The sequence below is a fragment of the Thermothelomyces thermophilus genome, chromosome 1 (genome assembly GCF_000226095.1).
Source record: "Thermothelomyces thermophilus ATCC 42464 chromosome 1, complete sequence".
In the NCBI taxonomy this organism is placed as follows: domain Eukaryota; kingdom Fungi; phylum Ascomycota; class Sordariomycetes; order Sordariales; family Chaetomiaceae; genus Thermothelomyces; species Thermothelomyces thermophilus.
Window position 1 is genome coordinate 1,280,115 of NC_016472.1, and position 27,423 is coordinate 1,307,537.

Consider the following 27,423-nt stretch of genomic DNA (forward strand, 5'->3'; position numbering starts at 1 on the left):
CCTCTTTGTCTTGCCCACCATATCAGATGAACAAACCATGACCCATAAGAACTCCTAGTTTGTTTTATATATATATTATTCTATTCTACACTTCCAATGTTGTAATAACACCTCAGGTTGTTTTATTCCAAGGAGGACACAACAACCCCCTGACGCCAGCATAGCTCCAAATCAATCCAAACCCATCAATCACTCTAAGTTCGACGGCCCTCACATGGACGCTAGCGACTTTCAGCTCCGAGACCGCTCCTTTGCCGATGACGGCTTCCGGCACAACTCCAACTTTGCCCGCGCCCTGTCCTCGTATAGCCACTCACCCCAAGGAGCTCCCCCTGTTACTGCTGCTGCTGCTGCTGCTGCTGCTGCTGTCGCCAGCGGCGGCGGCGTACGTCGCACCCGCTCCCGGAGCTCGCGGATGAGGACTCAGAATCAACAACGACAACAACAACAACAAAAACAACCCTTCACTACCACCTCCGTCTCTTCATCCTCCTCTTCATCATCCTCCACCCCCGCCAACATCAGACGCCGAGGCGGCGTAGCCCCGATGCCTCCCACCAACGCAGAGGAGTCGTCGTCGTCGCGGAGGAGGTGGTGGTGGTGGCGAGGGCGAGGGCCAGGGCGGCGGCGCGGGCTGGAAGAGCTCACTAGCGGGTCGTGGCGGCCGACGCGGGCGCGGTTCGTGGGTCCCGGCGGTCGGGATGGTGGTGGTGGAGGAGAAGGAGGAGGAGGGAGAGGGCTCTGGTCGGTTGAGCGGGGCGGGGAGCTCGAGAGCGAGTGGTATGAGGGGGTGTATGAGGACTTGTTTGACAAGGTGGGGGAGTTCGCGGCGTCGTATTTTGGGTATGGAGATCTCGCGGACCAAGTGAAGGGGCCGTCCTCGTCCTCGTCCCCGTCTTCTTTGTTTAAGGGGACTTGGGGTCCTGTTGGTGGTGCTGCTGCAGGGCAAGGCAGCGTCTGGGCGGACGCGGGGTCGTCGGAGCAGTTTCTGTGGTTTGTGGCCCAGGTTGCGATGCAGGATGATAATGCGGGCGGGTGGGATGTGCTGTTGACCAAGAGGCGGCAGCGGGAGTATCTGGTGACCGGAGTGATTGGGAAGATATTGGAGATGGAAGTCTTTGATGACTTGTTGTTCGGGGCGGATAAGGTGCAGAAGAGGATGTTGGAGGCGCAGGACGAGTGCACGCTTGATTATGAAGGTGAGTGCTGTCGGACCTGTTTCCTCTTTTTTTTCTTTATTTCTTTCTCTCTTTTATCCCGTCTCGAGGGACACCGTCTCGTCTGACCCGAGACCAGGATACCACCGCACCGGCCTTCGTTCGCAGTGCGTCCGCACCCTCCTGGCCGGCGACATGCTGACTCCGGAGTTCTGGCCTCGCGTCGACCAGCTCACGCTCCAGATCACGGTGTTGCTGCTGCCCCTGGTCGACCTCATGGACGAGCACTTCCCGGCCAGCCAGGCGGCATCGCTGCGCAGCTTCTACCAGGACCTGCACGCCATCGTCGCTCGGGCCGGATACCTTTCCCTCGGCATCCGCTTGTCGAAAAACATCTTCCACTTCTCGTCGCCCGTCCCGGGAACGGTGTGGGACAACGACCAAGCAAACGTCGACAATCGCATCTACCGGGCTTCCGAGGCCGCCAACACCCGCGCCGATGCCGCCGCCGAGAAGGAGTGGAGGAGCCGGCGGGCTCGGCGGCTGGCTGCGCAGCGTGAGAGAAGAGAAATCCGAGATCGCGGGGCGGGCGTGCTGGCCTCGGCCAGGAGCGGATTCGAGGCCGTTCGCGGGTTCGTCACCGGTCATGGACAGGAGGAGGGCTCGGGGGATCATCAGCAGGGCGCCAACGACGTCTGGCGCCGTCCGTCCCGTATGGGCAAGGTCCAAATCGTCCTCTGGCCCATGCTGCAGCGCTTCGCGACGGTCGGCGAGATCGACCCGCGCACGGGTACCGCATATGGGGAAAGCATCACCACCATCTCCAAGTCCCGGGTGGTTTATTACTACGGCCGAGTCGACGAGCGCGGCGAGGTTGGGGATAGGTCCCCGAGCCTGGCCGAGTGGGTGCGGAAGACGGACCGTAGGCGCGCTCGGATCGCCTTCCTGCCGCTTCGCTGGGCTGCGTATATCGCCGGCATCTGGCTGCTGCTTGCTTTCCTGGCAGGGAACGACCCGACTGCTGCCGACGGGTTGCTGCGCCATGTCGGGCACGTGCCGGCGGAGGTAGCCAGGTATCTCGTCCGGGAAGCGGCCCTCTTCGTGATGGAGGTCTTCATCACCGTTATCGCCATCTTCATCGCATCCTCTAGGATGCTCATGTACTTTGCGTCTTCTGCCAGGAGCTCGCTGGACGGTCTGTTGGAAGATGGCCAGCGATGGCTCCTGGGTAGTGTCGGCGGTGTCGACCGGCGCGGAACCTTGGAAAATAGCACCACAGGGCACGGCTCGGCGTTCAATCGCGATGACCTGAGCTGGGCCTCCGTGAAAGACGTTGCGAAAGCACTTGCCGAGCAGCTCATCTGGTACGTCCATCCTCCCCCATCCTCTTCGCCTTGATGGGACCCCTTAAGATGGCCTGACATTGGTTGGAACAAGGAAACCGGTCACCGTTCACGTCCCCGTCGAGTACTCGACACACACCGCGGTTGCTGTCGAGACGCCGCCTCCAGATGGACGTCCATGGCTGAACTGGTTTCGGTCAGCATGACTCTTGTTTCTCCTGGTTTGGTTGAATGTACTGTACTTATGCCATTTACGGCTGAGTCGCTTTTCCTTTGTTTCTGCTTCTTTTCATTTTCGAAGCAAAGCAACAGATGCCATGGATTTAGACAACTAGACACACCTGGAAGGCCGCAGGTATAGATGTCAGAAACAGAAACAAGGGCCTTGGCGATTGTGAATACTTATAAACATTGTGATGTAGAGGTGTCGGGCACGGTGGCTGCTGTTTGTTGTACAGTGGCTGTGGTCAGGTTCTCCGACTCAGCAGAGGGTGAGATTCTCGACCTTGAAAGGGAGACTCATATCTCGTCCCGTGTGACAGGCCTGCTCTGCATGAAGGAGTATGGTGGCCATGAACTCCCCTAGCCACCCGCCTTAGCCCATCCTGCAAAGCTATTTTTGAAACTCTGGCCTTGGTTGCTTCAGCCCGCCCAGAATACCGATTTATCGATGCCTCCCGGACCAAGGCAACTCCTGGCGGCTTCCGCGGCGGAATCAAGCCCGCTGATAACCAAATCCGAGGGTGGTCTCGGGCGAGCTCTTAATGGTGCAGAGGATGAACGGACCGGTTCAGCTAGGTAACTCGAGCGGGCTGGGGATTTGGAAGGGCCATGGCTAGGATCAGATTAGACGGAGTCAAACCCTGGTGATCCGGTCCTGACAGATCAGATCGCTCGGCGAGGCGGGCGCGACGTTTGACAAAGAACTGTCCATCGCCCCAACGTCGACTTCTCCGGGTCCAAAACTCCGAGGTGCTCGAGTGCCTGCCTGCTTGTCTGCCTGCTTGCCTTACTTGGTTTGGTTGCTTGCTTTGCATGTTACTTCTTCCTACCTCGTCCCCGGCCTGAACCACCACCGCCGCCGCCGCCGCCGCCTCTCTTCCCCGAGCCTCGCTCCTCGCCCGTCATGTCCCCTTCGTCCTGGTCGCCTGGGCTCTTTCTGCGCAGCGTCCCGAGCGAGACGTTGACGAACTCTTCCTCGCTGTCCGACTCGCCCAGGTTGAACAGGATGGGCATGCGGAAGGCGCCCAGGTCCTCGTCCATCCCGCCGCCGTTCTCCACCGTCAGGACGTCGACTTCCTCGTCTTCCTGGTCGAGCCGCCGCTTCTGGATCTCCTCCTGCGGGTGGATGTCGAACTCGTCCTCCCTCTCGATGTACTCGACGTTCTCCTCCACCTCGACGAAGTCGGGCGCCAGGGCGGACCAGCGCTGCGGGGTCGTGACGGACCAGATGTTGATCCGCCCGGTCTCGAGCCCGCAGGCGGCCAGCAGGGCGCGGTGGGGGTGCCACTCGATGACGCCCTGCTCCTCCTTGGGACCCTCGAGCATGCGCACCAGGCTGCCGTGGCCGCGCTCCCAGATGTAGAGTTCGTGGTTGTTGTAGGTGGACGCGGCCACGTACTCGCCCGTCGCGCTGAAGGCCACGTGGTTCCACGACAGCCTGTTGACCACGTCCTGGAACTTGTGCTCGAGCGGTAACTGGATCGTGTCCGGGTCCAGGTCGGCCGCCGAGAGGTTCGGCACGATGAAGGTCCGTATGATCCGGTCCTGCGCGTTGACGAGGAGCTCCCTGCCGGACTCGGTCAGCCGCAGCGTCGTGATGATGCCGCTCGCAATCTTTTCCGAGTAGATGATCTCGCGCGTCCTGGCGTCGATGATGTTGAGGCGCCCTTTGGTGGTGCCGGCCAGCAAATGGTCGCCTGATGCCGTGTACACGATGGCTGTCGTCATGTGCTTCGCATCCTCCTTGGCTTGTTTCTCCCGCAGCGCCGGGTCGGTCTCGGTGCTGGTTCGTTTTGGCACCGAGGGCAGGACATATCGCACTTCGACCGGTTCCGTGATATCGACGAGCATCGGTTGGTCCTCGAAGAGGGCGGCGGCAAACTGGTGGCTGTCTCACCGGTCAGCATATCTTTGGACTCTTTCCCCCCCCCTTTTTTTTAAAAAAAAAAAAGAAAAAGAAAAAAAAGCAAAAAGCGAAATAGAGGAGCCCATCGAGAGACACGCACTGGTTCCATGGGTGCAGCTCGGCTCCATAGACTGGAGCGCGGAAGCGCACCTCGCGATAGCGTTTCCCGTCCTGCAGGTCCCAGAGGATGACCTTCCACCCTTGACACGCCGAAAGCAGATAACGCCCGCACCGAGACCAGCTAAGCGACGTGATATTCTTGGAATGACCTCTAAGCTTGCGCGCCACGCCCATGGTCTCGAGATCCCAGATGACGACGGTGCCGTCGACGCGGCCCGAGGCCAGAAAGTCGCCCTTGCGGTTGAATCGGACGCATGTCGAGTGTCCGGACCGGATCGTGTTTGTGATGTTCTCTGGGTAGTCTTGGAGGAGGTAGTCGTCGGAAAGGAGGAGATTCATGGCCACGACGGTGGAGGTTGGAGAGGAGAGAGTACGACAAGCTTGCGGATCGATGTCGCGACGAGGCCGAGTTTGGCCTGGAGAATTCGTGGTCCCGTTGCTGCAGGGCTGCGGCGCCCCACTCCACTACACAAGGTATTGGAGTCACCTAGCGTAGTGTACGGATTAGCGCGCTAGTGTGGTTACGAGAAGGTTTACTGGGATGGGCAGCGCTGCCGGGCTGGGGTTACACTACACACATTCGAGCACCCGCCGTGGCAGGGGTTCGGTAGCAGATCCGACTTGTGGGGCAAGATGCCAAGCAGCACCCGCAAGCCGACCCCACGTCGCCCAAAGGCTCGAATGAGTGCGGGTTTGGCGGGGTTGCACTTGACTGCAGGTGCCTACTTCCCGATTCACCCAGCATCGGTTGCCTTGAATGCCTCAAACGTACAAAACAGAAGAACAACACATATATTGTACCTATTTGTCAATAAAATAAGGCTGCTTTGAAAATGGCAAATTCTAAGTATGGCAGCTGCTGCATGACTCGATGAGATGTGAACCAGAGCTAACATGATTGCACTCGTTTCAAGGTTCGAGTACGTGAAGCAGTTCGAGCAGACCGACAATCTCCTTCCAAACACATGGATCGTGGTCAGGATCGATGGCCGGGGGTTTACCAAGTACGGACGACCTCAGTTATTATCCAACGCCGTACAGCGACATGTCTAACCGCGGCCCAAGGTTCTCAGCAAAATATGCGTTTGAGAAGCCCAACGACAAGCGGGCGCTCGAGCTCATGAACGCGGCAGCCAGGGCAGTCATGGCCGAGCTCCCAGACATCACCATTGCATATGGCGTCAGCGATGAGTACAGGTATGTTCTATATTGATCCATATTGATGACAATGCTAGGTTTGGAAGCCTCTGATTAACATTGCCCACCCAGTTTTGTCTTCCACAAGAGCTGCAGTCTTTTTGAGCGTCGCGCGAGGTAGGAAACACCCTCTCCCCCCCCCCCCCCCAAAAAAATAGTGAGCGCCTTTTCTGTTCCAGGTGCTATTTTCTCGTTTTCCCTCTTTTATTCGTGTCTCTGTCTCTTACGCTGACAACCACACAGCAAGTTAATCTCGACGGTCGTCTCGACCTTCACCGCCTACTACATCCATCTTTGGCCGGTTCACTTCCCGGATACCCCTCTGTCACCCCCATTGCCGAGCTTCGACGGCCGGGCTGTGTGCTATCCGACGGTGCAAAATCTGCGAGATTACATGAGTTGGAGACAAGTAGACTGTAATTGCTCCTCTCCCTTTGTAATGCCGTGGTCCGACTCTAACTCGTCAGAAAGGCCACATCAACAATCTTTACAACACGACATTCTGGGCGCTCATCCAGTTAGGGGGGCTCGATGCCACAGAGGCGGAGAAGACCTTAAAGGTGAGCTCTGGTGCTGTCGTGGAAGAACTGCTGTCACTAACTCGAGAAATCATTAGGGGACCTATGCCGCGGATAAGAACGAGATCCTGTTTTCGAGATTCGGCATCAACTACAACAACGAACCGGAAATGTACAAAAAGGGCAGTGTCGTGTTTCGGGATGTAAGTTGCTTTGGACTCTCCAGGTTGGTTAGTTGGCACTACAGAAGCTAAACAGGCGATCAGTATGAGCTGGTGGAACCTGGCACGCACAACACCACCGCCGAGGTGGACAATCTGGCGGAGCCGGTGCAGCAGTCCAAGACACAGACCGAAAACGACAAGAAGCGAAGGGCAAAGGCGCGGATTGTGGTACAACACCTTGACATTATCAAGGACGATTTCTGGGACCGCCGGCCCTGGTTGCTATCCAACAAACCGGGCAAAGTACCCAAGGAGCCCTGAGGCCGTAAGACAACCCGGCCATCCATCCAAACACCATCCGGCGCCGAGATAGCTCGCTGTCGTCGCACCCAACCTCCCTGCCGCAGATGGGTCGCTGGCAAAGGCCCGCAAAACTGCGGCCTCCCGCACTTGGAACCGGCACACGCCCATCCAAGTGCGCTGTAGGGAGCTCGAGCATCAGGAAGCGGCGCCTAGTGATAAGAGCCACCAGTCGGCTCGCGCCGAAGGGGGAACATATTAGCCTTTTGAATCTTCAGTCCGAGCCCTTTCATCCTTGGTCGGCTTTTTGCGCAGCCTCCGCCCGTTTCCTCCTCCTTTCCTCTTTCCGTGCCCGCCTCTCTGCTCTCCTGGCCCGCCTCTCTTCCTTTGTCTCGCTCGCCTTCCTCGCCCTCTTCAGCTCCTTCTTCGCAGCCTTCTCCGCGGCCTTCTGCGCCGCCCTAGCCTCGGCCGCCTTTCTCGCGGCTTTCTCCGCCTTGCGTAACCTCCTGGCCGCCCGCCTGGCCTTCCTCTCCTCTCTTGACTCGCTCTGCTTCTCCTTCTTGGAAACGGACTCTTCGCTCCTCCCGTCGTCGGACGTCGCGGGCGTCGCGTCCGTGGACTCGCCCGTCGCCGTGCCGGTCGTGGCCGCACCGTCCGCCACGACGTTCACCTCGATCGTGCCCTCCAGCATGCCGCCCCGCACAAACGACGCGTACAGGCCCCTCGCGCCCGTGTATTTCCCCTTGGGCTGGCTGCTCGCGACGGCGTCCAGCTTGCCCTGCGTGACCGACTGCACGACGGTGCCCTTCTTGGACGTGTCGAGGCCCTTGAGCTTCTGGTCGAAGGCGTGCAGCCACCACTGGTCGCTGGTGTAATGCTTGTTCTGCCCGATCCCGCGGCCGTCCGTGTTGCGCGAGATGAGGAGCGGCTTCGACAGCCCGATGGCGTTGTTGGTCGGGTGCAGCGAGAAGCCCTTGCCCCGCCATCCCTGGGCTTTGAGGAGGGCGGCTGCGTCCATGGCGGGCTACCTTTATTATGGTCGTGGTGGTAATTTTTAGGGGGAAGAGAAAGAGGAAGAGGGGCTTCGTCGTGTTATTGGAATGGTCCTGGCTGTTCTCGATTCTTCATGGGTAGTGATGTCGAGCTAGCTCGCGGACAATCCGCATGTCGGCTCGTTTTGTATCGGACAACCTTGACGGGTCGAGGACACCGAGAGAGAATGTACGGATTTACTGTAAACTTCAAAATTTTGGCTTGGCGGGTTGTTTCGTGGGGTTACTAGGTGTACTGTGTACTCTGTATGTACATACACTGTGAGTTATACTATACAGTAGCCTTACGTAATCCATAGCTGTTGTTGCCTTGTGAGGACCGCTGCCTTCTTAGGTTCCTCCAAAGTGGGTCAGAATCAGCCGCTTTCGCCTCTCACCCGCGTTGCTTTGTCAAGGTCGAAGTTTTCGGCCCATCGCCGTGTCCTCCTTTCCCTTGAAACACCATTCATCAACCATCCCGCCGCCGTCGCGAATCGCGTCAAGCAGCTTCGAATTCTTGTCGCCCATCCTTTTCCGACAGGATATCGAACGTGCGATTTGCGGTATTCCGATCCACCGCTTTTCTTTTTCGAGCCGCAGCGAGACTGGAAACGATAAGCCTCTGACGGTCGCTGCAGGCCGCTGGGCCTGGAAAGCGTGGTGGAGGAGGTCCTCAAAGACCATCGCGGAAAGTCGTCACCACGCCGGCTTTCTCGCCATCGAAACAATTGCCAGTCGTTCATCGACATTTCTTCTCCTTCTTGGCCGTTCGACCTCCTTCGCCAGGTCGCCGCGCGCATCTCGGTTGACGCGACATTCCCTTGACCAACGTTCCGGTCAGCTAGCCGACCGCTGTTTTCGCACGAATTCCCCATCTCGAATTTTTTGCTCAAAGCTCCATTTCGCATCCGGTCCGCATTACCTACAATATGGCGAACCTTATCTTTGCGCACTCGAGTGCGCCGATCCGCGAGATCAAGGAGATCCAGTTCGGACTCCTGTCCCCTGAAGAAATCAAGGGAATGAGCGTCTGCCATATCGTCTATCCCGAGACCATGGACGAGACCCGGACGAAGCCTCGCGATGGTGGCCTCAACGATCCCCTCCTCGGCTCCGTTGACCGACAGTTCAAATGCAAGACGTGCACCGAGAACATGACGGAGTGCCCCGGCCATTTCGGCCACATCGAGCTTGCCCGGCCCGTCTTCCACCCCGGTTTCATCAGGCGCACAAAGAAGTTGCTCGAGATGGTCTGCCACAACTGTAGCAAGGTGTTGGCTGATCGAGTTAGTGCACCATTGCCCGGTCGGGTAGATCTTTGTGTCGCTTGATGCTGACTCTGAAAATCAGTCCGACCCTCAGTATGCCGCCGCGATGCGGATCCGGGATCCCAAGGTTCGGTTCAAGCGGGTCTGGGATATTTGCAAGAGCAAGAGGCGTTGCGACAACGATCCGCCCAAGCAGGCCGAGGATGGTGAATACAACCTGAACGGCACCGGAGACCGACCCGTCGAAGGTCACGGAGGATGCGGCAACATACAGCCCGTCATTCGCCAGCAGGCTCTCACTCTCTGGGGCAGTATCGAGACCAAGGATGAAGACGGAGTGAAGACCAAGGAGAAGAAGATCATCACTCCGGAAATGGCTCTCAATATCTTCCGCCGCATGTCGGACGAGGAGATGATCGACATCGGCATCAACATCTCTCAAGCCCGGCCCGAATGGATGATTATTACTGTCCTTCCCGTCCCTCCCCCTCCAGTCCGTCCTAGCATTTCCATGGACGGAACTGGAACAGGCTTGCGGAACGAGGATGACTTGACCTACAAGCTCGGCGATATCATTCGCGCCAACGGCAATGTCAGGCAGGCTATTGCGGAGGGCTCGCCCCAGCACATCATCACGGACTTTGAGAATCTGCTCCAGTACCACGTCGCTACCTACATGGACAACGACATCGCCGGCCAGCCACAAGCGCTGCAAAAGAGTGGTCGTCCCGTTAAGGCTATTCGCGCCCGCCTAAAGGGAAAGGAGGGGCGCCTTCGGGGCAACTTGATGGGGAAGCGTGTCGACTTTTCGGCTCGTACCGTCATCACTGGCGATGCCAACATCTCGTTGGACGAGGTCGGCGTGCCGCGCAGCATTGCTCGTACCTTGACCTACCCCGAAACGGTCACGCCTTACAACATTGCCAAACTCACAAAGCTGGTCCAGAACGGGCCGAATGAGCACCCTGGAGCCAGGTTCGTCGTCCGGTCGGACGGCACTCGTCTCGATCTCCGCCACCACCGGCGGGCGACTGGCATCCAGCTCGAGTACGGCTGGAAGGTGGAGCGCCACCTGATGGATGGTGACTACATCATCTTCAACCGCCAGCCCTCTCTTCACAAGGAGTCAATGATGGGCCACAGGGTACGGGTCATGCCCTATTCCACTTTCCGGCTCAACTTGTCAGTTACTTCTCCCTACAACGCCGATTTCGACGGTGACGAGATGAATTTGCACGTTCCCCAGACGGAGGAGACGCGTGCCGAGGTCAAGGAGCTATGCATGGTTCCCTTGAACATCGTCTCGCCCCAGAGAAACGGCCCCCTCATGGGTATTGTTCAGGACACACTGGCTGGCGTCTATAAGCTCTGTCGGCGAGACGTTTTCCTCACCAAGGAGGAGGTGATGAACATCATGCTCTGGGTTCCGGACTGGGATGGCATCATTCCTCTGCCCGCAATCCACAAGCCCCGCCCCCGGTGGACCGGCAAGCAGATCATCAGCTTGATCATCCCCAGCATCATCAACATTCATATGCCCTCGGAACAGCAGGACAAGGACCATCCTTTTGAGGACGACGGCCTCCTCATTCAGCAAGGCGAATTGATGTTCGGCCTGCTGTCGAAGAAGAGCGTCGGCGCCTCTGGTGGCGGCATTGTCCACCTGTGCTACAACGAGCTCGGCCCGCAAGGTGCCATGGATTTCCTCAACGGTTGCCAGCGGGTAGTCAACTACTGGCTGTTGCATAACGGCTTCAGTATCGGTATCGGCGACACGATCCCCGACGAGGTGACCATCGGCCTGATCCAGAAGCACATCAACGACGAGAAGGCCGAGGTTGCCCGGTTGACGCAGCAGGCCACCAACAACGAGCTTGAGCCGCTTCCCGGCATGAACATTCGCGAGACCTTCGAGAACAAGGTCTCGACGGCTCTTAACAAGGCCCGCGACAAGGCCGGCACAAGCACCCAAAAGAGCTTGAAGGATCTGAACAACGCAGTCATCATGGCACGCTCCGGTTCCAAGGGCTCGTCGATCAACATCTCGCAGATGACCGCCTTGGTGGGGCAACAGATCGTTGAAGGAAAGCGGATCCCATTCGGCTTCAAGTACCGCACCCTTCCGCATTTCACCAAGGACGACTACTCCCCCGAGGCCAGGGGTTTCGTTGAGAACTCCTACCTCCGCGGCCTTACGCCCTCGGAGTTCTTCTTCCACGCCATGGCTGGTAGAGAGGGTCTGATTGATACCGCTGTCAAGACAGCCGAAACGGGCTACATCCAACGCCGCCTTGTCAAGGCGCTGGAGGATGCGGAAGCTCGCTACGACGGAACCGTGCGCAACTCACTGGGCGACATCATTCAGTTCGTCTACGGCGAGGACGGCCTGGACGGTCTCGCCATCGAGAGGCAGCGTGTGGACCACATGAACTTGTCGAACAAGAACTTCGAAAAACGGTTCCGTCTAGACGTCATGGACGAAGCCGCCTCGTCCTCGATCCTCGATTCCCTCGAGTACGGCAGGGAAATGGCTAGTGATCCGGCCGTGCAGGAGCTCTTGGACCAGGAGTACGAGCAGTTGCTCGCCGATCGTGAGCTCGTGCGACAGATCAACCGTCGCAAGATGGCCGATGATTACATGCAGCTTCCTCTCAATGTCGCTCGCATCATTGAGACGGCCAAGAAGCTCTTCAAGGTTGACGATTCTCAGCGCAGCGACCTCACGCCCAACGACGTGATTCCCGCCGTCCGGGCCTTGCTCGACAGGATGGTGGTAGTCCGCGGGGATGATATAATCTCGAAGGAGGCCGATTACAACTCGACCCTCTTGTTCAAGATCCAGTTGCGCTCTCGCCTGGCGTACAAGCGCCTCGCTGTCGAGCAAAGGATAAACAAGCTAGCCTTTGAGCACATCTTGGGCGAGCTCGAGAACCGTTGGGCCCGCTCGATGGTCGCGCCCGGTGAGATGGTTGGCGTGCTGGCTGCGCAGTCCATCGGAGAGCCGGCAACGCAGATGACTCTGAATACTTTCCACTTCGCTGGTGTGTCGTCTAAGAACGTCACGCTGGGTGTGCCTCGCCTCAAGGAAATCCTCAACGTCGCCAAGGACATCAAGACGCCGTCCATGGTTGTCTACCTGGATTACGCAAATGCGACTCAGGAGGATGCGAAGAGGATGCGCAGTGCGGTCGAGCATACCAGCCTCCGTTCTGTCACGGCCGTGACGGAGATCTACTACGATCCGGATATCACCTCCACCGTCATCCCAGAGGACTACGACATGGTCGAGTCCTACTTCCTGATTCCTGATTCCTCTGACCAGGATTCCATCGAAAACCAATCCCGCTGGCTGCTCAGGCTGACCCTCGATCGGCAAAAGATGCTTGACAAGGGCCTGCGCGTAGAGGATGTTGCAGCACGGATCAAGGAAGAATATAAGAAGGACGTTGCTGTCATTTTCAGCGACAACAACGCCGAGGAGATGGTCATCCGCATCCGTGTCATTCGCCAGGATGACGACAAGGATGAAGACGGCAACAAGATCATTGAGGATGACGTGATGCTGAAGCGTCTCGAGAAGCATCTCCTTGACAATTGCACCCTACGCGGCGTTCCTGGCATCGAGAGAGCCTTCTTGAACAAGGGTGTCAAGCTGGCGGTGCTACCGGACGGCTCTCAGGTGGCCAATAAGGAAACACCAGAGTGCATGGAGTGGTATCTCGACACGCAGGGCACATCCCTGAGGGAGGTCCTCACGATTGAAGGCGTTGACACCAGGCGCACCTATACGAACGACCTGTACCAGATCGTGGATGTGTTCGGCATCGAAGCAGCGCGGGCGGCCCTTATGCAGGAGCTGACCCAGGTGCTCGCGTTCGGTGGTTCTTACGTGAACCACCGGCATCTCGCACTTCTTGTCGATGTCATGACATACCGTGGCAGCATCGCCGCGGTGACACGCCACGGTATCAACCGCGCCGACACGGGTGCTCTGATGCGCTGCTCTTTCGAGGAGACAGTTGAGATTCTGCTCGAGGCTGCCGCCGTCGGTGAACTCGACGACTGCCGTGGTATCTCGGAGAACGTCATGTTGGGCCAGATGGCACCTATGGGCACCGGCCACTTTGATGTACTTCTCGACCCTAAGATGCTCGAGACGGTCATCTCGGACAACTCTCGCATGGGCCTGATGCCCGGCATGACTATCAAGGGAGGCCAGCTCGAGGGTGCCGCAACGCCCTACGACACGGGTTCGCCGATGGCAGACAACGGGTATCTAGGCAGCTTCTCCCCGACTATGGGTAACTTCTCGCCCATCCAGGGTGCAGGCTCCGACAGCCCCAGCGGGTTTGGGACCGAGTACGGCGGCGGTTTTGGTGGTTCGAGCAGCGCCAACCCATACGCGACGAGCCCTCGCGCTACCAGCCCCTTCTCTACATCGCCCACTTCTCCATTCAGCTACTCGCCGTCGTCACCTCTGGGGTACTCGCCCACTTCCCCTCTCCTCGATGCCGGTGGTCGGTATGCTTCGAGCCCGCAGTTCAGTCCGTCGTCCCCGTCATTCTCGCCGACGTCGCCAATGCTGCGGCCTGGAAGCCCGACCAGCCCGAACTACAGCCCAACATCGCCGAGCTATTCCCCGGCGTCGCCCGCAGCAACCCGTCATTACTCCCCCACGTCGCCAGCGCAGTTCAACTCGCCGACGTCCCCATCGTACTCGCCGACGAGCCCCAGCTACAGCCCTGCTTCGCCGAATCTGCATTCAACCTCGCCGTCGTACTCGCCGGCATCACCTACCTGGTCGCCTACGTCGCCGGATGCCTACTCACCAACAAGCCCGTCGTTCCATCGGTCGCCTGGGCAGCAGATGTCGCCGACCAGCCCTGGCTACTCGCCGACATCACCTTCCTTCTCACCTAGGACTCCGGGCCGCGGCCCGTCTGGGGGCAGTGGTGATCAGTAGTACGTTGACCCATCTAACATCAAAATGTATGGTCTTGGGGAACAGTTTGCTGACAGTACCGCTTCAACAGCTCACCTACTTCTCCGACAAATGATTAATTCGCTTCTCATCATTCTAAGTCAGGAGAAGCGAGGCATATTGCACGGACGGCACAGGTTTGCCTTGGAAGTTGTCGCGCTGCAGAAGATTACTGGAGCGTTTGCAAGAGTCGCGTGTCTTTCCCTCGGGGTCACATATTCGGAGCGAGTCTGTTTTCTTTTTCTTCAGGTTCTTGTTTTTCACCCTTTCGTGCCGTTCGATAGAAGCATTCACATGGCAGGCCGGAGAGGAAGAGCGCAAAAAAAGAAGACACAATAAGCCAAACAGTCCCTCATGACAGGGATGCAATTTCCGTTTTTTTATTTCTGTTATCGCGTCCTACATTTGTCTCTCCAACCATCACCGCTGAGATAGCAAGGAAGATGATGGGAAGAATGAAGACAACGAGGGAGGAAAGCATCTCGTACAGACATCGTGAGGGAGAGACAGGCGGGACTCGCGGCACCAGATTGGTTATGGATTGCTACTCACCGTTTGAGAGGGAGGGCTCCGATTGCCGCTGCAGTGATATCAACATGGCCGAAGGGGGTTGCTGATGGCCGGACGGACGACGCCGGGGCCCGGCCCAGATGAGATCGGCCTGAGATGAATGGACGGATGGATGGATGAAAGTGGATGATGGCCGGCTGGATTGATGTTGCCTTTTGACACTGATGAAGAGGGACTTAAACTTATGGCACTTTGGGGCGGGATTGGGCTGTGTAATGAGATTTTGTGTACAGTACTTTACATACGGAGAAGACCCATCCTTCCCATTCCCATTCCCACGTACCATCTCTCCAACGTATTTGTACCATGTTGGCTGGATCAGTTCCATGGGCAGTGAGGCTTAGTAGGGAGCCTGGTGTTTACCTGACCTATTGCTCTCTCCGTGTGTGAGTGTGTGAGAGAACGTGGTAGAACCGGAGTTTGGACAGGTTGGGTTGGGACATGATTCCACAAACGTTAGTAGGGGATGGGGGAGAGAGCCGTTGGGGGCTTGGTCCCCCCCCCCTTTTTTTCTGAGCGATCGATGCCTGCGAGGTCTTCGGCTGCATCCTCCGGGAGGCTCGTTGAAGTCAGGACACCTCCCCAGCGTCATCCGCGTGTAAATTACACATGTGTTGTATGTGTGCATACGTGCGCGAGACCTTTGGGTCCTTGGAGTGAAGGGGTGGGTGGACGGGGCCCGGACCAGCTCGGTCAGTCAGGGATATGATATGGCTGAGCTCTCTCTCTCTTTCTCTCTCCAGGGGATCGCGGAGCGTGCCGGGGGAAAGGGAAGAGGGAGGAGGGTGCACACGCATACACACACATACACACTATTACCATCGTTGGTGTGGAAGATATGGTACCTTGTCTCTCTCTCCCTCTCCCTCTCTCTCCCCCCTGAGTCTCTGGACGGTACCTCGTATGGGGAGGTACAAGCGTGTACAAACATACGCGTTGCGCTCTCTCATCGCTTTCTCCCCCACACACTCTCTCTCTCTCTCTTGGGTAGGCACCACTTTTGATCAACCAACTGCTTTTCACATCCCTTAGCCTGCCTGAGCGTGGGGCTGAAATGGGGTGAGATGATTGAAACATAAAGCAACAGAAAAGAAAAATTTGATGAGATACATACCGTGGCAGCGCCGGAAGCCGGAAGTACGGGGGCAGTGGAGGCAGGGGAAGGGGGGGGGGAGAGAGAAATTGGAAAGGAGGACCGGGGGACTGCCAAGATGAGATAGGTTCGGGGGGATGGACCCGGCCTCGGCGCAGGACCGAGGCGATGACGATGGTGATATTTGTAGAAGGAGGAATATGATAGGCGGCCAGACGTCGGATGAATTATAGGTGGTATCGGATCATTGATGGGGGTGATGTACGTATGTATGTACAGTAAGTACATGGATACGCAGTTAGTCTGAACCGAATCGTTCACGGGGCGTGATATCACGAAGTACAGGCATCTATGGAAGTGTGCAGTGCATCGCCCATTCCAATTCCGTGCCCGAAAGACGAGATCGCGAGCCTTGGCGCAGCGACGGGGCGGTTGCCTGTCTTTCTGTGCCCAAGTTTGTGGGCTCGGTAGCTTCATTCGACATGCATCCGGTTGACTCCACATGGGGATAGTAAATGGGTGAATGAGAAGCGTGCTTCTCAACTTGGTGATGGTGGATCCAGAATTTTGGCGGGGGCTCAGCCTTAAGACGTTGTCACGGTGGCCGCATCAGTCGCGGCCTAGTTCGACAACCACAGCCCCCATTCTCGAAACTCACCGAACAAAAAACGACGATACTTAGAGAGAGAGAAAAAAATCTGACGTATCTCGAACCAGATCATTACGGAAAGCGCAAGACTGTGGCTTGTCGCTTTGTCCATACTGTTGTTGGTTTGTTGTGCAGAGATCAGCACGAAGAACAGCAAAGCACCTTCACAAGCTCCATAGGGTGGGGAGCCAGCCACTTTTGCGGGGGTCGCCAATTGCTAGTGTAGCGGCGGATCTGCTAGAACCACGCCTCCGTGCAGTAGAGACCCAGCGGAAGCAAGGTACGAGAAACCGTTGCTATAACAGTGTTTTGCAGCGTACTCGAGGCGAATCTGTTAAGGCGCTAACCCTGGCACTAGTTGTATTTCCCCCCTGTTTGTGCACGGACCAGGTTACCAGACTGTCGGGTCCATTTGTTGATTTGTGACTTGGAAGCCTCAGTCTGACCCCAAGATTGCGCTGGAGTTGCAACATGGCGCCTCTCGAAGGAACAATGCGACATGTGGGTTTCTTCAAGTCATCCCTGTCCCCGGTCTCCCCGGGAAAGTTTAACGAGTCTCCAGGGTACCTCCTAGGACATTGACTGATGTACCTTCCCTTGTCCAGGTACTTCAAAGGAAGAGAGAAGAGTGGGGAAGGGGTTGCGGCCTCAATTCGGAAAAGTTCGCAAAGATACCCGATACCCTACTACCGTCTCTGCTTTGCGGTCGTCGCTCCGAAATGGTGGCTGCCACGATTGCCGGGCGGGCCTAGGCAGTCCCCCGCTAACTTACCCTTCGGCCAAGTGAACGTGTTGGTGACACCGTTTAAGCGACGACATTAGGGTGTAATAGATCTGAGCAAGGTCTTCGCAACAACCCTACCCGACTGGCAGTCCCGTCCTCACGACATTTAGGCAACGGTATGGCAGATGGTTGCTCTTGCACAAGACGATCGTGCCCTCTGACCCAGGCACGATGTGTATCTCCCCTGCACGAGCCGAGGGTTGTTAATTGTGCTGAAGCAGCCCTTCTTGCTGTCTCTCGCGCCCCATTGGCTATCGACTGTTAGATCGTCCTGTCATCCGCGCTTAACAGTCGAGCTGCCAGACTAGGACCGCCCATCGAGCCAGTAATTTCTCCAGAAGCATGACGATGACTCGGGGGTCACCTTCGGGGTGGTGTAGGGCAACGCCTCGAGATTGGGCACTGATTGCAATGGTGCACCATGTTGGTGGCCGGTGCGGAGGGCGCTGCCGCGGGTCCTTTTGGGGTTCGGAGCTCGGCGTTGGTACAGCTGACCGATGCGCAAGCGGGCTCTCGGGAGAACTCCTGTACCTCAACGCTTCATTCTTTTCTCTCAGCAAGTACTGAGACCACTAGTTCAGACGGATACCAACAGCCTGATTGATAAATTGCGTGTCTCGTCTGTAAGAGGGGAGGCGATGCATGCACGGCATCTTTCAACTTAGTTTGAGTGTCAGCCCCTGCCTGGGATGCCACGACCCAGGCTCAAGAGCCCAAGTGAGGCCACACCAACCAGCGTAATGAGGCCCTGGTGCAGAGGCCATCGGTGAAGCGAGCAAATCTATTGCGTCCAAGGCTGATTTGCATTGACAACCAATACCATATTCGTCCTTCTATTGTCGGGTTCACATGTAAACAGCCCCTTGCATCCGGCTTGCGGAACTCTTCTGATTCGCGGCATTGCGATTGTCAAGCGCGATGCAGATGCATCTGTTGTAGCACAATGCAGGGCCTGTCCGTGACGGCACCTGAGAAGGTCAGGGGGGGTGCGCCCGGGGAAGTGGTGGTGGTGTATGATGCCCGTTGTGATCTCACCGAGCGCACTGCGACGGCCCTCATCCCTACTTCTCGCTAGGTTCGTGGGTGACCTGATTGCGACCTGGTTGTGACCCGGTCGTGTGAGAGCGAGGCGCATCCGAGATTTCGAATCGCTTCCGCCTCTGCCTTTCTCGCTCCTGACTGGGTCATAGACCGGCTCGTTCCCAGGAGGGTATGCGGCGCAGGCTTGTGGTGTGCCGGGAATCGAACCAGTCCGAGTCCAACAGACGGTAACTGTGGTCCTCTCCTGGGTTTCTGTTCGTACTTGGTGATTGCTATCGATTACATGGAAAGGACAAAGGGAACCAGAACACAACTCCCGGGACCGAGCGTGCCTTGCTCCGCGCGGATCTGACTAGGTCGGTGCATACTGATGGTCTGAAGATCATGTCAAGCTAAGTACCGGATCCCTCAGTGGGATAGAAAAAAACTCGAATGGTTACGGATACTCTGGGAGGACGAACTTCCATGAATTGGAAGAACCTAGCTCCTTCCTGCCTGCTCTGTGCCCTACTAGTATTTTGATGACCCACTCCCTAGGGAGATAAGCTTCAAGGGTCACCATCCTTCCCGCCTTTGGGTTGACGAACAGGTGCACGGGCCGCAAGGGGTGTTTCCTTCCTTTCTATCCAGCTTCTCTGATCTCTCCTTCCTTGGCGAAAGCACCCACCACACCACCACTCCCCCCCTTCTTCTTCTCTTTCCCTCCTTCGGTCCCCATCTGAGCTGGCTCATGTGACAGAATCCGGCTGCGTGTCCCCGCGGCCATGCCTCGCCAAATGCGCGCCAACGGCAGTGCCGTGCCCACACTGGCCGCGGCCCGCCTCCGCCTCCGCCTCCATGGCGAACGAGCAGTACTGCTGTAGACCAACAAAGTAGTTTTTTTTTTTTTTTTTTTTTTTTTTTTTTTTTTTTTTTAATATTCTTCCGCCGCCGATACCTGCACCGCATGTCAATATGATCCTAACGGGCGTACACTTGAACGGAAACGGCACCTGAAGGCAAAAGAAGAGCTCCCCCCTTTGCCGTTGCACAGGGGCAAGCAAGCAGGTCCCTGTTCCTGTTGCTTGCAAACAACAGGCTCGCCAATCGGCCCACTGCCCGGACAGCGATACACGGGGTTTCCTTACGGTCTTGATCGTGTGGCTTGCGGCTATGACCCGATCGCATTCGGTCGAAATGGCAGCCAAGGCATACGGCTGATCATGTGTTGACAGGACAGGTGGAGCGGAAACGCTAATAAGGGAACGAAAGGGAGGGAAAAAAAAGATGGTGGTTTGAGATTCAGTTTAGCACTCGGTGCTAAAGATTATCCCGTAAAGCTATGGAACAAAGAAATCCACCTCTAGACTTGAAGAGAACCATCGGCTTCCATCCCTACAGACATTGCCGACACATAGTCATCGGCATCGAGCCCCGTAAACAAATCCGAAAAAACAGGAAAAGGTACAGGAAGTCGTAGTCTCTGTTCCGGTTGAGCAGCAGTTGCCTTCGTCCCTGCCGCCCTGTATCTCTCCCTTCCGGCACTTTTTATGAACGAGGACATGTTCAACCCCAGGATCCTCAGGAAAGATAGAAAGCCGACTGTGCGTTTCGAGCTCGTAGCCGACAGCCAGGGGAAACGGCGGGGCAAAGTTGGCGTTGACAGAAGGTGGAGGAGGGCTGGAGGACGAAGCTGGTAACTGCAGGAGAGGTCCGTCCGTCAGAACTTAGTTCAGACCGAGCACAAGACAAGGAACGAAGTCTTTGGTGTATCGAAGATCTCGCGGTCGGTGTACATACCTCTGCGTTGCCTGGGCGCTTTGCTAGTGGTTATTGCACTCGCCGTCGTGGTAGTCGTCGACGACTTGGGGGCCGCCATGGGGGCAGTAGCCCAGCGCTGCGAAGGAGGCGCACCGAACCATCTCCTCGCGGACATGGCCGCACGTGTAGTGGAAGCGGTAGAGAGTGCACATTGTGAAGTATGGGATCGTCTTGCGATGCTTTGAGAGGGGAGTGCTCGGCAGTGGCTACCGCGCTGGCGATGGAAGTTCGTAGAGGGACGAAGCGCGTCTGGAGAGAGCTCAGAGGGTGCTGCTTGGGCTGGCGCAGATGGATGCGAGTGCTTGCGAGTGAGGATGGTCGAGAGACTGGACGGGAATCGACAGCCCTCTTTATACTCGTTGCTGGAGATGCCGACAGACTGGCTGCGCTGAAGTGGTACGTCGACGTTGGGCTTTTGCCTGCCGTGCTAGGGTTCTTGCGAAGGCAGTGATGGTCCCGCTGCTCACCCCCTGTGTGACTGCCCGAGTAATGTCGGTTGTTGGTTGCCCCTCCTCACGGGGACGGGGCGAGGCAAATCAAGTTGCGTCGAGAGCAGTTGGTTGACGGGTGTAACTGTCGTCCAAGAGTATCTCGAGAGGGAAATGCAACGATACACACCCGCGCCCCCGATGTACTGTACAGCTATGTATCGGGGTGCGAGGGGTACTTACTGAGCTAGCCGGCTGCAAGTTCGGGAGACATGCGGGCAGGTGTGGGCCGATCCGGGAGCGAAAAGGTGACAAGGGCTAATTGTAGATGGAGGCCGTGTTGGACCTATCACGTCGGAAGAGTCCTCACCTCCAAGAGCTGGTTGGGGTAGACGCGGGAGCACCCCCCACCGCAATACACTACGTTGCCCGCTAAGTGGTCAGCACCAACTGTAGGGAAAACGGGAAGCCGTTGTGTGGTCGATGCTCGAGATAGAAAAGGGGGAGGGGGGTGGTAAGGAACCTCAGGTACTAGGCAGTCTGGTTCTCATCTCAGCCAGGGGAAGGGGAAGAGAGAGTAAGGAGACATCTGGGCATGTACTTTGAAGCCGGGCCATCCAGCCCTGCTGGGCCAGATGGTCCTCTTGCATCCGTGTTGGGTGGCCGAGCAGGACCAGCCAGACGTCGCCAAGAAGATGGGGGAGCGGCATGCAGGAGTAGCGGATAGAGGGCATGGTGGGTACCCAAGGTACCTATCCAAGGAACTCGGAAGCTGCAGCAGTTCGTCATGGAGGGAGGTGACGGGCCGCCCGCCTTGCAGCTTACTATATGCTCCGGGGGCGAAGCAGAGGTAGGTAACTATGAGTATGACGAAATGTAAAAGGCACCATTAAGCAAGGGGCCTGGCAGGCGAGGATGGGTGACTTCTCCAACGCACCTCGAGCCGCACTTGGTCCACTCCATGGCAACAAGGTACTTGGCCAGAAACTCACTCGAGGTATCTCCGACCTTGACAGGCCACAGCATCCAGCAACCAGCCTAAGACGTGGGACTTCGACCCAGATCCTGCTCCGGGCCGCCTGAATCCAAAGAAGAACAAAAGACTGCAACACTTACACCACACAGAAGAGAGGAGAGAAGAGAGACCCAAGTGCGAGGGGCCGTAGGCCAAGGACAGCATGTGGGCGAAGAAATGATCAGAGCAGATGGGACCGCCACCTATCGCCGGCCAACAAACTCGCATCGGAGTCCATGAAAAGTCGCGTCCAAGCCAGCGAAACCCTGGCCAACATGAACAACCGTCCAAGACTGAATGCAGCGAGGGCTAGCACAAACGCGGTGTAGCGGCAGTTTCCATGCTTGAGACAACTCCACCGGGAACAACGGGGTAACTCCCGGTTCGAGCTTGATCCGATGGGGTATGGGGTTGACAGGGAAGAGAAAAGCGAGAGAGAGAGAGGCGATCCTCAGACGTAACTTGCAACTACATGAAGGGAAAACAAACAAATGTGGGAGGTTTTTGCACAGTAAGCCTCGATGACAGTATCTGGAATCGCATACCTACCATCATCCCTTAGTCTTTTTCTCTCCAAGATGCTCAGAGAGTCAGAATTCCACTTGGTTTGCAAAGCGGGAGAAAGAAGAGACATGGAAGAGGAAGGGAGAATCGCCGTTGCCATGGAGCTCCTTCCATGTCAAAGGGTCTATTCCCCTGGTCCCGAAGCTTTCTGGAGCCTCAGATCGGCCAATCATCTGTCCGCTTCTGGATTGGGCCTGCCGATTTGGTCCCTCGTGCCTGCCTGGAAAGCCCCACTTGAAAGCATGTGCAGCTGTTCGGCAGGAAGAAAGCACTGCAATGCCTGTGCGAAATACATACTGTGCAGTGGCTGGTTAGTGGCTGGCAGTGCAGCGCTCACCAACATTGCAACCAAAAAGATCGTGCCCCGGCTCCGGTCGGAGTAACCTCATCCACCCCTCTGCGAACGACTAACTATCTCTTCACTAGTTTCGATTGCGCCACCAAGAAAAAAACACAACTTTCTCACCGAAGAGAAGGGCCTGATATCGATAGAAGATTGTGCGCAACGGAGTAAGCCCTTAGTGGGTACATCCATTCTCTCCGAGCACCCGAGTTAGCTTTTTGGCAAATTCGGGAATGCCGCAGTCCCAGAATGCCTCGTGAGGCCCATTCTGCGGCCCCGGCCATCGCTGGGCCGGCTTTTCTGGCCGACCCCATCGGCACAGCCCTGTTCTCCCTTTTCGGGCAGCGGTCTTGGGCGCAACCTTAACCTCAAACTTGACCCAAACCCTCGGTCGGGCCCCGGCGGTCGGTCTTTCAGGGCCCGCCGACCGAGGGTTCCCCTTTTCATCCGTACGTCTTCTTACGGCCTGGCAACCTGCGGCCGCCGTCGATCTGAAACCCACCTCCGGATCTCACTCTCGCATCGATTAAGTTTCCATGCCGAATCACTGCAAGGAAACCACTGTAGTGACATCACGTGAAACAGGCAGCAGGTGTCGCCGCCGCCGCCGCAGATGGCAAGGCTTCGCGCCGGAGCTCTGCCCTTGGCCTGCCCCAACAGAGATGGCTTGATGGCCGCTAGAAGATCAGCAACCTTTGTGAGGGATGGCCGGCACCCATCCGCTCGATGTCTCCTCGCCGGTGCACATTCCGCCGAGCGCAACCGGCCTGTTCCTGAGGTTGGGGGACGTTGTGACCGCTCTCGTACCTGGCCGCGTCTTCGTCCCGGCTGCTCGGTAGCAGGCGCCCTGCGTACGCAACATATCCTTGAGTGTAACACCGAATTGACTGTCACCAACAATGGCCCGCGGCTGCGGCTGCGCCTGTGCGATAACTGCTAGGCGCGGTTCCTCCACCCATGACAGGGGCCTCATGCAGTGCATCATACCCTCCCTAGGCAATAACGCGACATGCACGGCCCAGCTAAACGACGATGAAGGCGGTTATATGTTGGGTCGGCGCGGCCTTGGGTGTCGGGCCGCAGCAGCCTTGCCAACATTTCGGCCATGTTGTTGTGACGGCGGGCGACAGTTGCGTGTTCCTACCAATCAGGGTAGAAATTAAGCGCCTGGCGCCGCCGCGGCTAGTAACTCTCTCCAAACACCCACAAAAGTCTGGCGGCACCACTATCCTTCTCATATCCCGAGTCGAACATGATGAGCGTGGGATTCCGACTGTTGGTGGCGAGTCTGAAGCCCCGCTCCTTGTTGTCACGCATCATCAACTGCATCCAAGCGACTTTGTTAGTCGACATCGCCACGAGTGCGAGTAGCCGGCGTCCGGTTCCGGATTGGATGATCACCAGAGAAGTAACGAATCCTGGGACGCCACGGTCCATGGCTTCCGGGAAACTATCGATTATTATTGTTTCTTCTACGTTCTCTTCTCGTATAGGGCTCTTCCGCTGGCATGCTCCTTGGACGAGCTCGGCCGCAGCTGGCTTGGGGATCAGCTGACCCGCGTTTCTCCACGCAGGAGGAGCGCCGTTACGGGCTCGTGGAGGGCCGTTCCGGGCCATGTCGATGTGCCGTCACTGAAGTCCCGTGGGCTCTACTCCCAACGGTGCCATGTGCCTTCCCAATCCACGCCTCCTAGCACATGGTGTCGATATAACCAACCAAGCCCCAGTCCAGGAGACACACCAACTACGGCCTTGGTGCGAGGATGTGTGTGATGGAGGTGTCGAGCTACGTTCAGTGCTCATCCCCGACAGTGTCATTGCTGCAACCGGAAAAGTGTGCGAGTCTCGGCGTTATTGCTATCGCCGCCCGACAGACCAGTCACTTTCAAGGTCCTCCAACAGTTAGCGACACAGAGAGACAGAGCACGAAATCCACCTCGTGTTTCCCGTCCATCCCTGGTCGGCTTGCCCGTGTAAGCATGAGCACAAGACGCTACCCCGCTGCCAACATCCAACGCTGCTGCTCACCTGGTTCGCGAAGGTCGATGCCTTCTAGGTAGAGCTTGCAAAACCGGGGGCCAAGCTTCTACCTCCGCGGTCCCCGCGTGGGCTGTCACACACCAACAACGTTTCCCTGTTGAATGTCCGCATATCCTCCCGCCTGAATCCCCGTCAAGCGTCGTACTAGGGACCTGGATTATCGTGCTGGCTTTCGCCTTCGTCCCCACGATCCCCGACTCAGCGTACTATTCAAGCGAATATGGCTGGGAACTAGGCGTCCCACGGAGGGATTCTACTTGCCCTCAGCCCCTGAGCTTCGCGACGTTTATGCGGTCGCCAAATCCGTTCTGCAAAGCGCCCACAAGCATCTCACGAGTATGGACGACCCGCGGATTGAAACGAAACACTCTCTAAAGTGCTTTGAATCTAAACCGGGAACTTTAAGTGAAGGGGAATATTGGGCCCCCTTGCGTAAGGGCACTGTCGGCCATGGACCGGATACGGCAGCTTTAAGTGGAAGCCTGGCAGCCGGACAGTGATCTAGGGCATGGGAGAAGGTTGTGAGATGGGACTGCACTTCTTGTGATGGCTTTCAAAAGGGGCGTCTAAGATGTGATGCCAGCGATAACGCCATGGAACCAGCGTGCTCTCACTTATCTCGGCGTCCCTCTCGATCCGCGAGAACAATCCGCGGCGGCGAGGAACAATCGTGACGAAGAAAACAAGAAACATCGGGTTGCTCCGGGTTCAACACCGATGAACAGCGGCTCTGGCGCCACAACCAGGAAAATATACCAGCTGTCACTTCTGCTAGCCCGGCAGACTCAGGTTGTTGCAATACTGCATTGGTTTCCCGTCCAGGTTCCCACGACTTATATTTCTGAGTACCCTCGTAACAACAACCCGCGGGCCTAGAGCGGGCCGAGGCGCAACAATATACCGGGACGGGGCCAGGACGGTCTCCGGGTTGCCCCGCCCCCGGGCTATTCGCGGCTGGCGGCTGCTGCGGTCCAATCAACCGTGGCCGAGGCCCGATGTCATGGGTCTCGTTCCGGAACAGCCCAGCAAGCCGCCCATGCTCCCCACGTGCTCGAGGTTAACTTCAAACTCTATCGCATCCTCACCGGGATTATTCGACGATAAACCGAGCAGTTCCCGCGACGTTTTCCGACGGACCTCAGTCATGACGTCCACCAAGAATACTAAAAACACATGGACCGTCAGCAGCCTCCCGATGCCAGCCGGCCCCGCCTTTTTTCATCACTCCACCCCCCGGCTCCTTAGGTCAGACCAAGACTCAGCCCACTTGTGGCCGTCGCTTACCCAGAGCCCAGAAAGGCTGGGCCTACTCTCCAATGTCGAGCCCAATCAAGAAGGGTGGGGCTTGCCGGGGTCATACAATATCGACGTGTGAAACAAGGACGCGAGTCTGGGAATTACAAATGCTCCGTGTAAGCACTGTTACAGCGAAGCACCAAGGAAGGAGGATCTAGGGGATTTTGGGGGGGGGGGGGGGGGGAAGGATAAGACGATGCCAGAAGCAATCTATAAAACCCCCCCTCCCAAATCCACCCCGCCCGCCGCCTCTTGCTTGTTGCTGATTCCACTCTTGATTTTCCTCAACGCATAATCCCCGCCATTTTCAGACCTTGACCTCCATATTTCGGCCATCATTATCTTCAAGGCAACCAACCATTCACGATCTCTGTGTTCCAACCTATCCATCTTCACTTGACCCATACACAAGATGGCGGCCTCAACAACCGAGGAGATCCGTCAGCTGAACAAGCAAGCCGTCGAGTTTACGCCTACCATGTCTCATCACCGACCGCGCCGGCCCTCGACCTTCCTGTCACTGGCCCCGAGCACCTCGGACTCGTACCCTCGCGCTCAGCGGCCCAGGCAGCCTCTTACCCCGGAGGCTCTGGCCGCGGTCACGAAGCAAGACGGCGCTGCCAGCGGCGAGGCAATGAAGCGTCGCTCCTCCAGCCTCAGCAGCGATGCGTCCAAGTTCCGCTTCCTCAAGATCGGCCCCGTCCACTGGGGCGAGCACCAGGACGACCACAAGGGCGACTACTATGAGCTCGCGGTCGAATGACGCGTCCAATTCCTCCTTCGTCACGGAAATGCGGCCCTCTCCCCATGTTACCTCTGTCTCTCTCCCTATCTCTGTCTTTCTCGGAGTGCTTTGCCATTGAGATCACGATGCGATGAGCTCGAGAAGGCAGGAAGAATAAAAGAGAGAAACAGAGTAAGAATGGACTCCTTTCGCAGGGCTTCAAACGGAGCTTGTCCGTTTCATCCATCATGGGTTGCAGGGTTGACATGGCCGCGATCAACAGAGTTCGCCGGGGCCCTTCCCGGCCCCCCCTCCTCCCATCCCCCCCACCCCCCTCTCTCTCACACACACATACACACACACAGACAGACAGATACACATACATCCGCACAATGAGTCTTACGTGTCATTTTCAATTTCCCACTTGTTGGTCTCCTTACAAGTATTGGTCGGACTCTGTTAGTGTGGAGGGTTGTAATGGTGGGGAGTTTAAGGTTAACTCCGACCAGGGGGGGTCGCAGTCTAGCTTTCACACTAGCTTGTTTCTGTTACACGACGGATTTGCTAGAGGCATCTTGTGTGGGGGGGCAAGGGAGGAATGAGGAAAGGAAAGAAAACAAAAAAAACCAAAAAAAGGAAAGGGAGTTATTGCTACCTACCTTTCTTTCTTTTCCCCATGAAAATAGCCAAAATAGGCTCGGAACCACCAGACTGAAATGAAACAAGAAGGGCTAGAAAAAAAAATATACTTCAAAAATCTTTCCCACCAACCAGCCTCTCCTCCCGACAATCCCGTCTCGGACTCACCGGGTCGTGTGGATGTGTGTGAGCGCGCAAGCGCGAGAGACTATGTGTGTCTATATGTATGC

General features: G+C 57.0%; 7 protein-coding genes across 7 annotated transcripts; 5 read left to right on the plus strand and 2 right to left on the minus strand.

Annotated features, from left to right (window-relative positions):
- Nucleotides 1-995: 995 nt before the first annotated feature.
- MYCTH_2294518 (uncharacterized protein) lies at nucleotides 996-2,737 on the plus strand. Its single transcript, XM_003658539.1, has one exon. The coding sequence runs from the start codon at nucleotides 1,353-1,355 to the stop codon at nucleotides 2,553-2,555; it is 1,203 nt and encodes a 400-aa protein (XP_003658587.1). The 5' UTR covers nucleotides 996-1,352; the 3' UTR covers nucleotides 2,556-2,737.
- A 575-nt stretch (nucleotides 2,738-3,312) lies between these two features.
- MYCTH_2294520 (SWD1-like protein) lies at nucleotides 3,313-5,229 on the minus strand. Its single transcript, XM_003658540.1, has 2 exons — nucleotides 4,729-5,229; nucleotides 3,313-4,610 (listed from the first exon to the last, which is right to left on the minus strand). Exons 1-2 carry the CDS (start codon nucleotides 5,085-5,087, stop codon nucleotides 3,539-3,541), a joined length of 1,431 nt encoding a protein of 476 aa, XP_003658588.1. The 5' UTR covers nucleotides 5,088-5,229; the 3' UTR covers nucleotides 3,313-3,538.
- Nucleotides 5,230-5,476: 247 nt separating this feature from the next.
- MYCTH_2294522 (uncharacterized protein) lies at nucleotides 5,477-7,082 on the plus strand. The gene is made up of 8 exons (XM_003658541.1): nucleotides 5,477-5,595; nucleotides 5,663-5,752; nucleotides 5,814-5,945; nucleotides 6,018-6,062; nucleotides 6,189-6,361; nucleotides 6,417-6,505; nucleotides 6,562-6,666; nucleotides 6,730-7,082. Exons 1-8 carry the CDS (start codon nucleotides 5,582-5,584, stop codon nucleotides 6,946-6,948), a joined length of 867 nt encoding a protein of 288 aa, XP_003658589.1. The 5' UTR covers nucleotides 5,477-5,581; the 3' UTR covers nucleotides 6,949-7,082.
- Nucleotides 7,083-8,187, minus strand: MYCTH_2294523 (uncharacterized protein). The gene has a single exon (XM_003658542.1). It carries the CDS (start codon nucleotides 7,943-7,945, stop codon nucleotides 7,217-7,219), a length of 729 nt encoding a protein of 242 aa, XP_003658590.1. The 5' UTR covers nucleotides 7,946-8,187; the 3' UTR covers nucleotides 7,083-7,216.
- A 578-nt stretch (nucleotides 8,188-8,765) lies between these two features.
- Nucleotides 8,766-14,519, plus strand: MYCTH_2294525 (uncharacterized protein). The gene is made up of 3 exons (XM_003658543.1): nucleotides 8,766-9,244; nucleotides 9,309-14,188; nucleotides 14,260-14,519. The coding sequence occupies exons 1-3, from the start codon at nucleotides 8,888-8,890 to the stop codon at nucleotides 14,285-14,287; spliced, it is 5,265 nt and encodes a 1,754-aa protein (XP_003658591.1). The 5' UTR covers nucleotides 8,766-8,887; the 3' UTR covers nucleotides 14,288-14,519.
- Nucleotides 14,520-22,743: 8,224 nt separating this feature from the next.
- On the plus strand, nucleotides 22,744-23,434 carry MYCTH_2122196 (uncharacterized protein; the record flags this gene model as incomplete). Its single annotated transcript, XM_003658544.1, has 2 exons — nucleotides 22,744-22,841; nucleotides 23,080-23,434. 2 exons carry the CDS (start codon nucleotides 22,744-22,746, stop codon nucleotides 23,432-23,434), a joined length of 453 nt encoding a protein of 150 aa, XP_003658592.1.
- A 2,679-nt stretch (nucleotides 23,435-26,113) lies between these two features.
- MYCTH_2313333 (uncharacterized protein) lies at nucleotides 26,114-27,322 on the plus strand. The gene has a single exon (XM_003658545.1). The coding sequence runs from the start codon at nucleotides 26,243-26,245 to the stop codon at nucleotides 26,591-26,593; it is 351 nt and encodes a 116-aa protein (XP_003658593.1). The 5' UTR covers nucleotides 26,114-26,242; the 3' UTR covers nucleotides 26,594-27,322.
- Nucleotides 27,323-27,423: the final 101 nt, after the last annotated feature.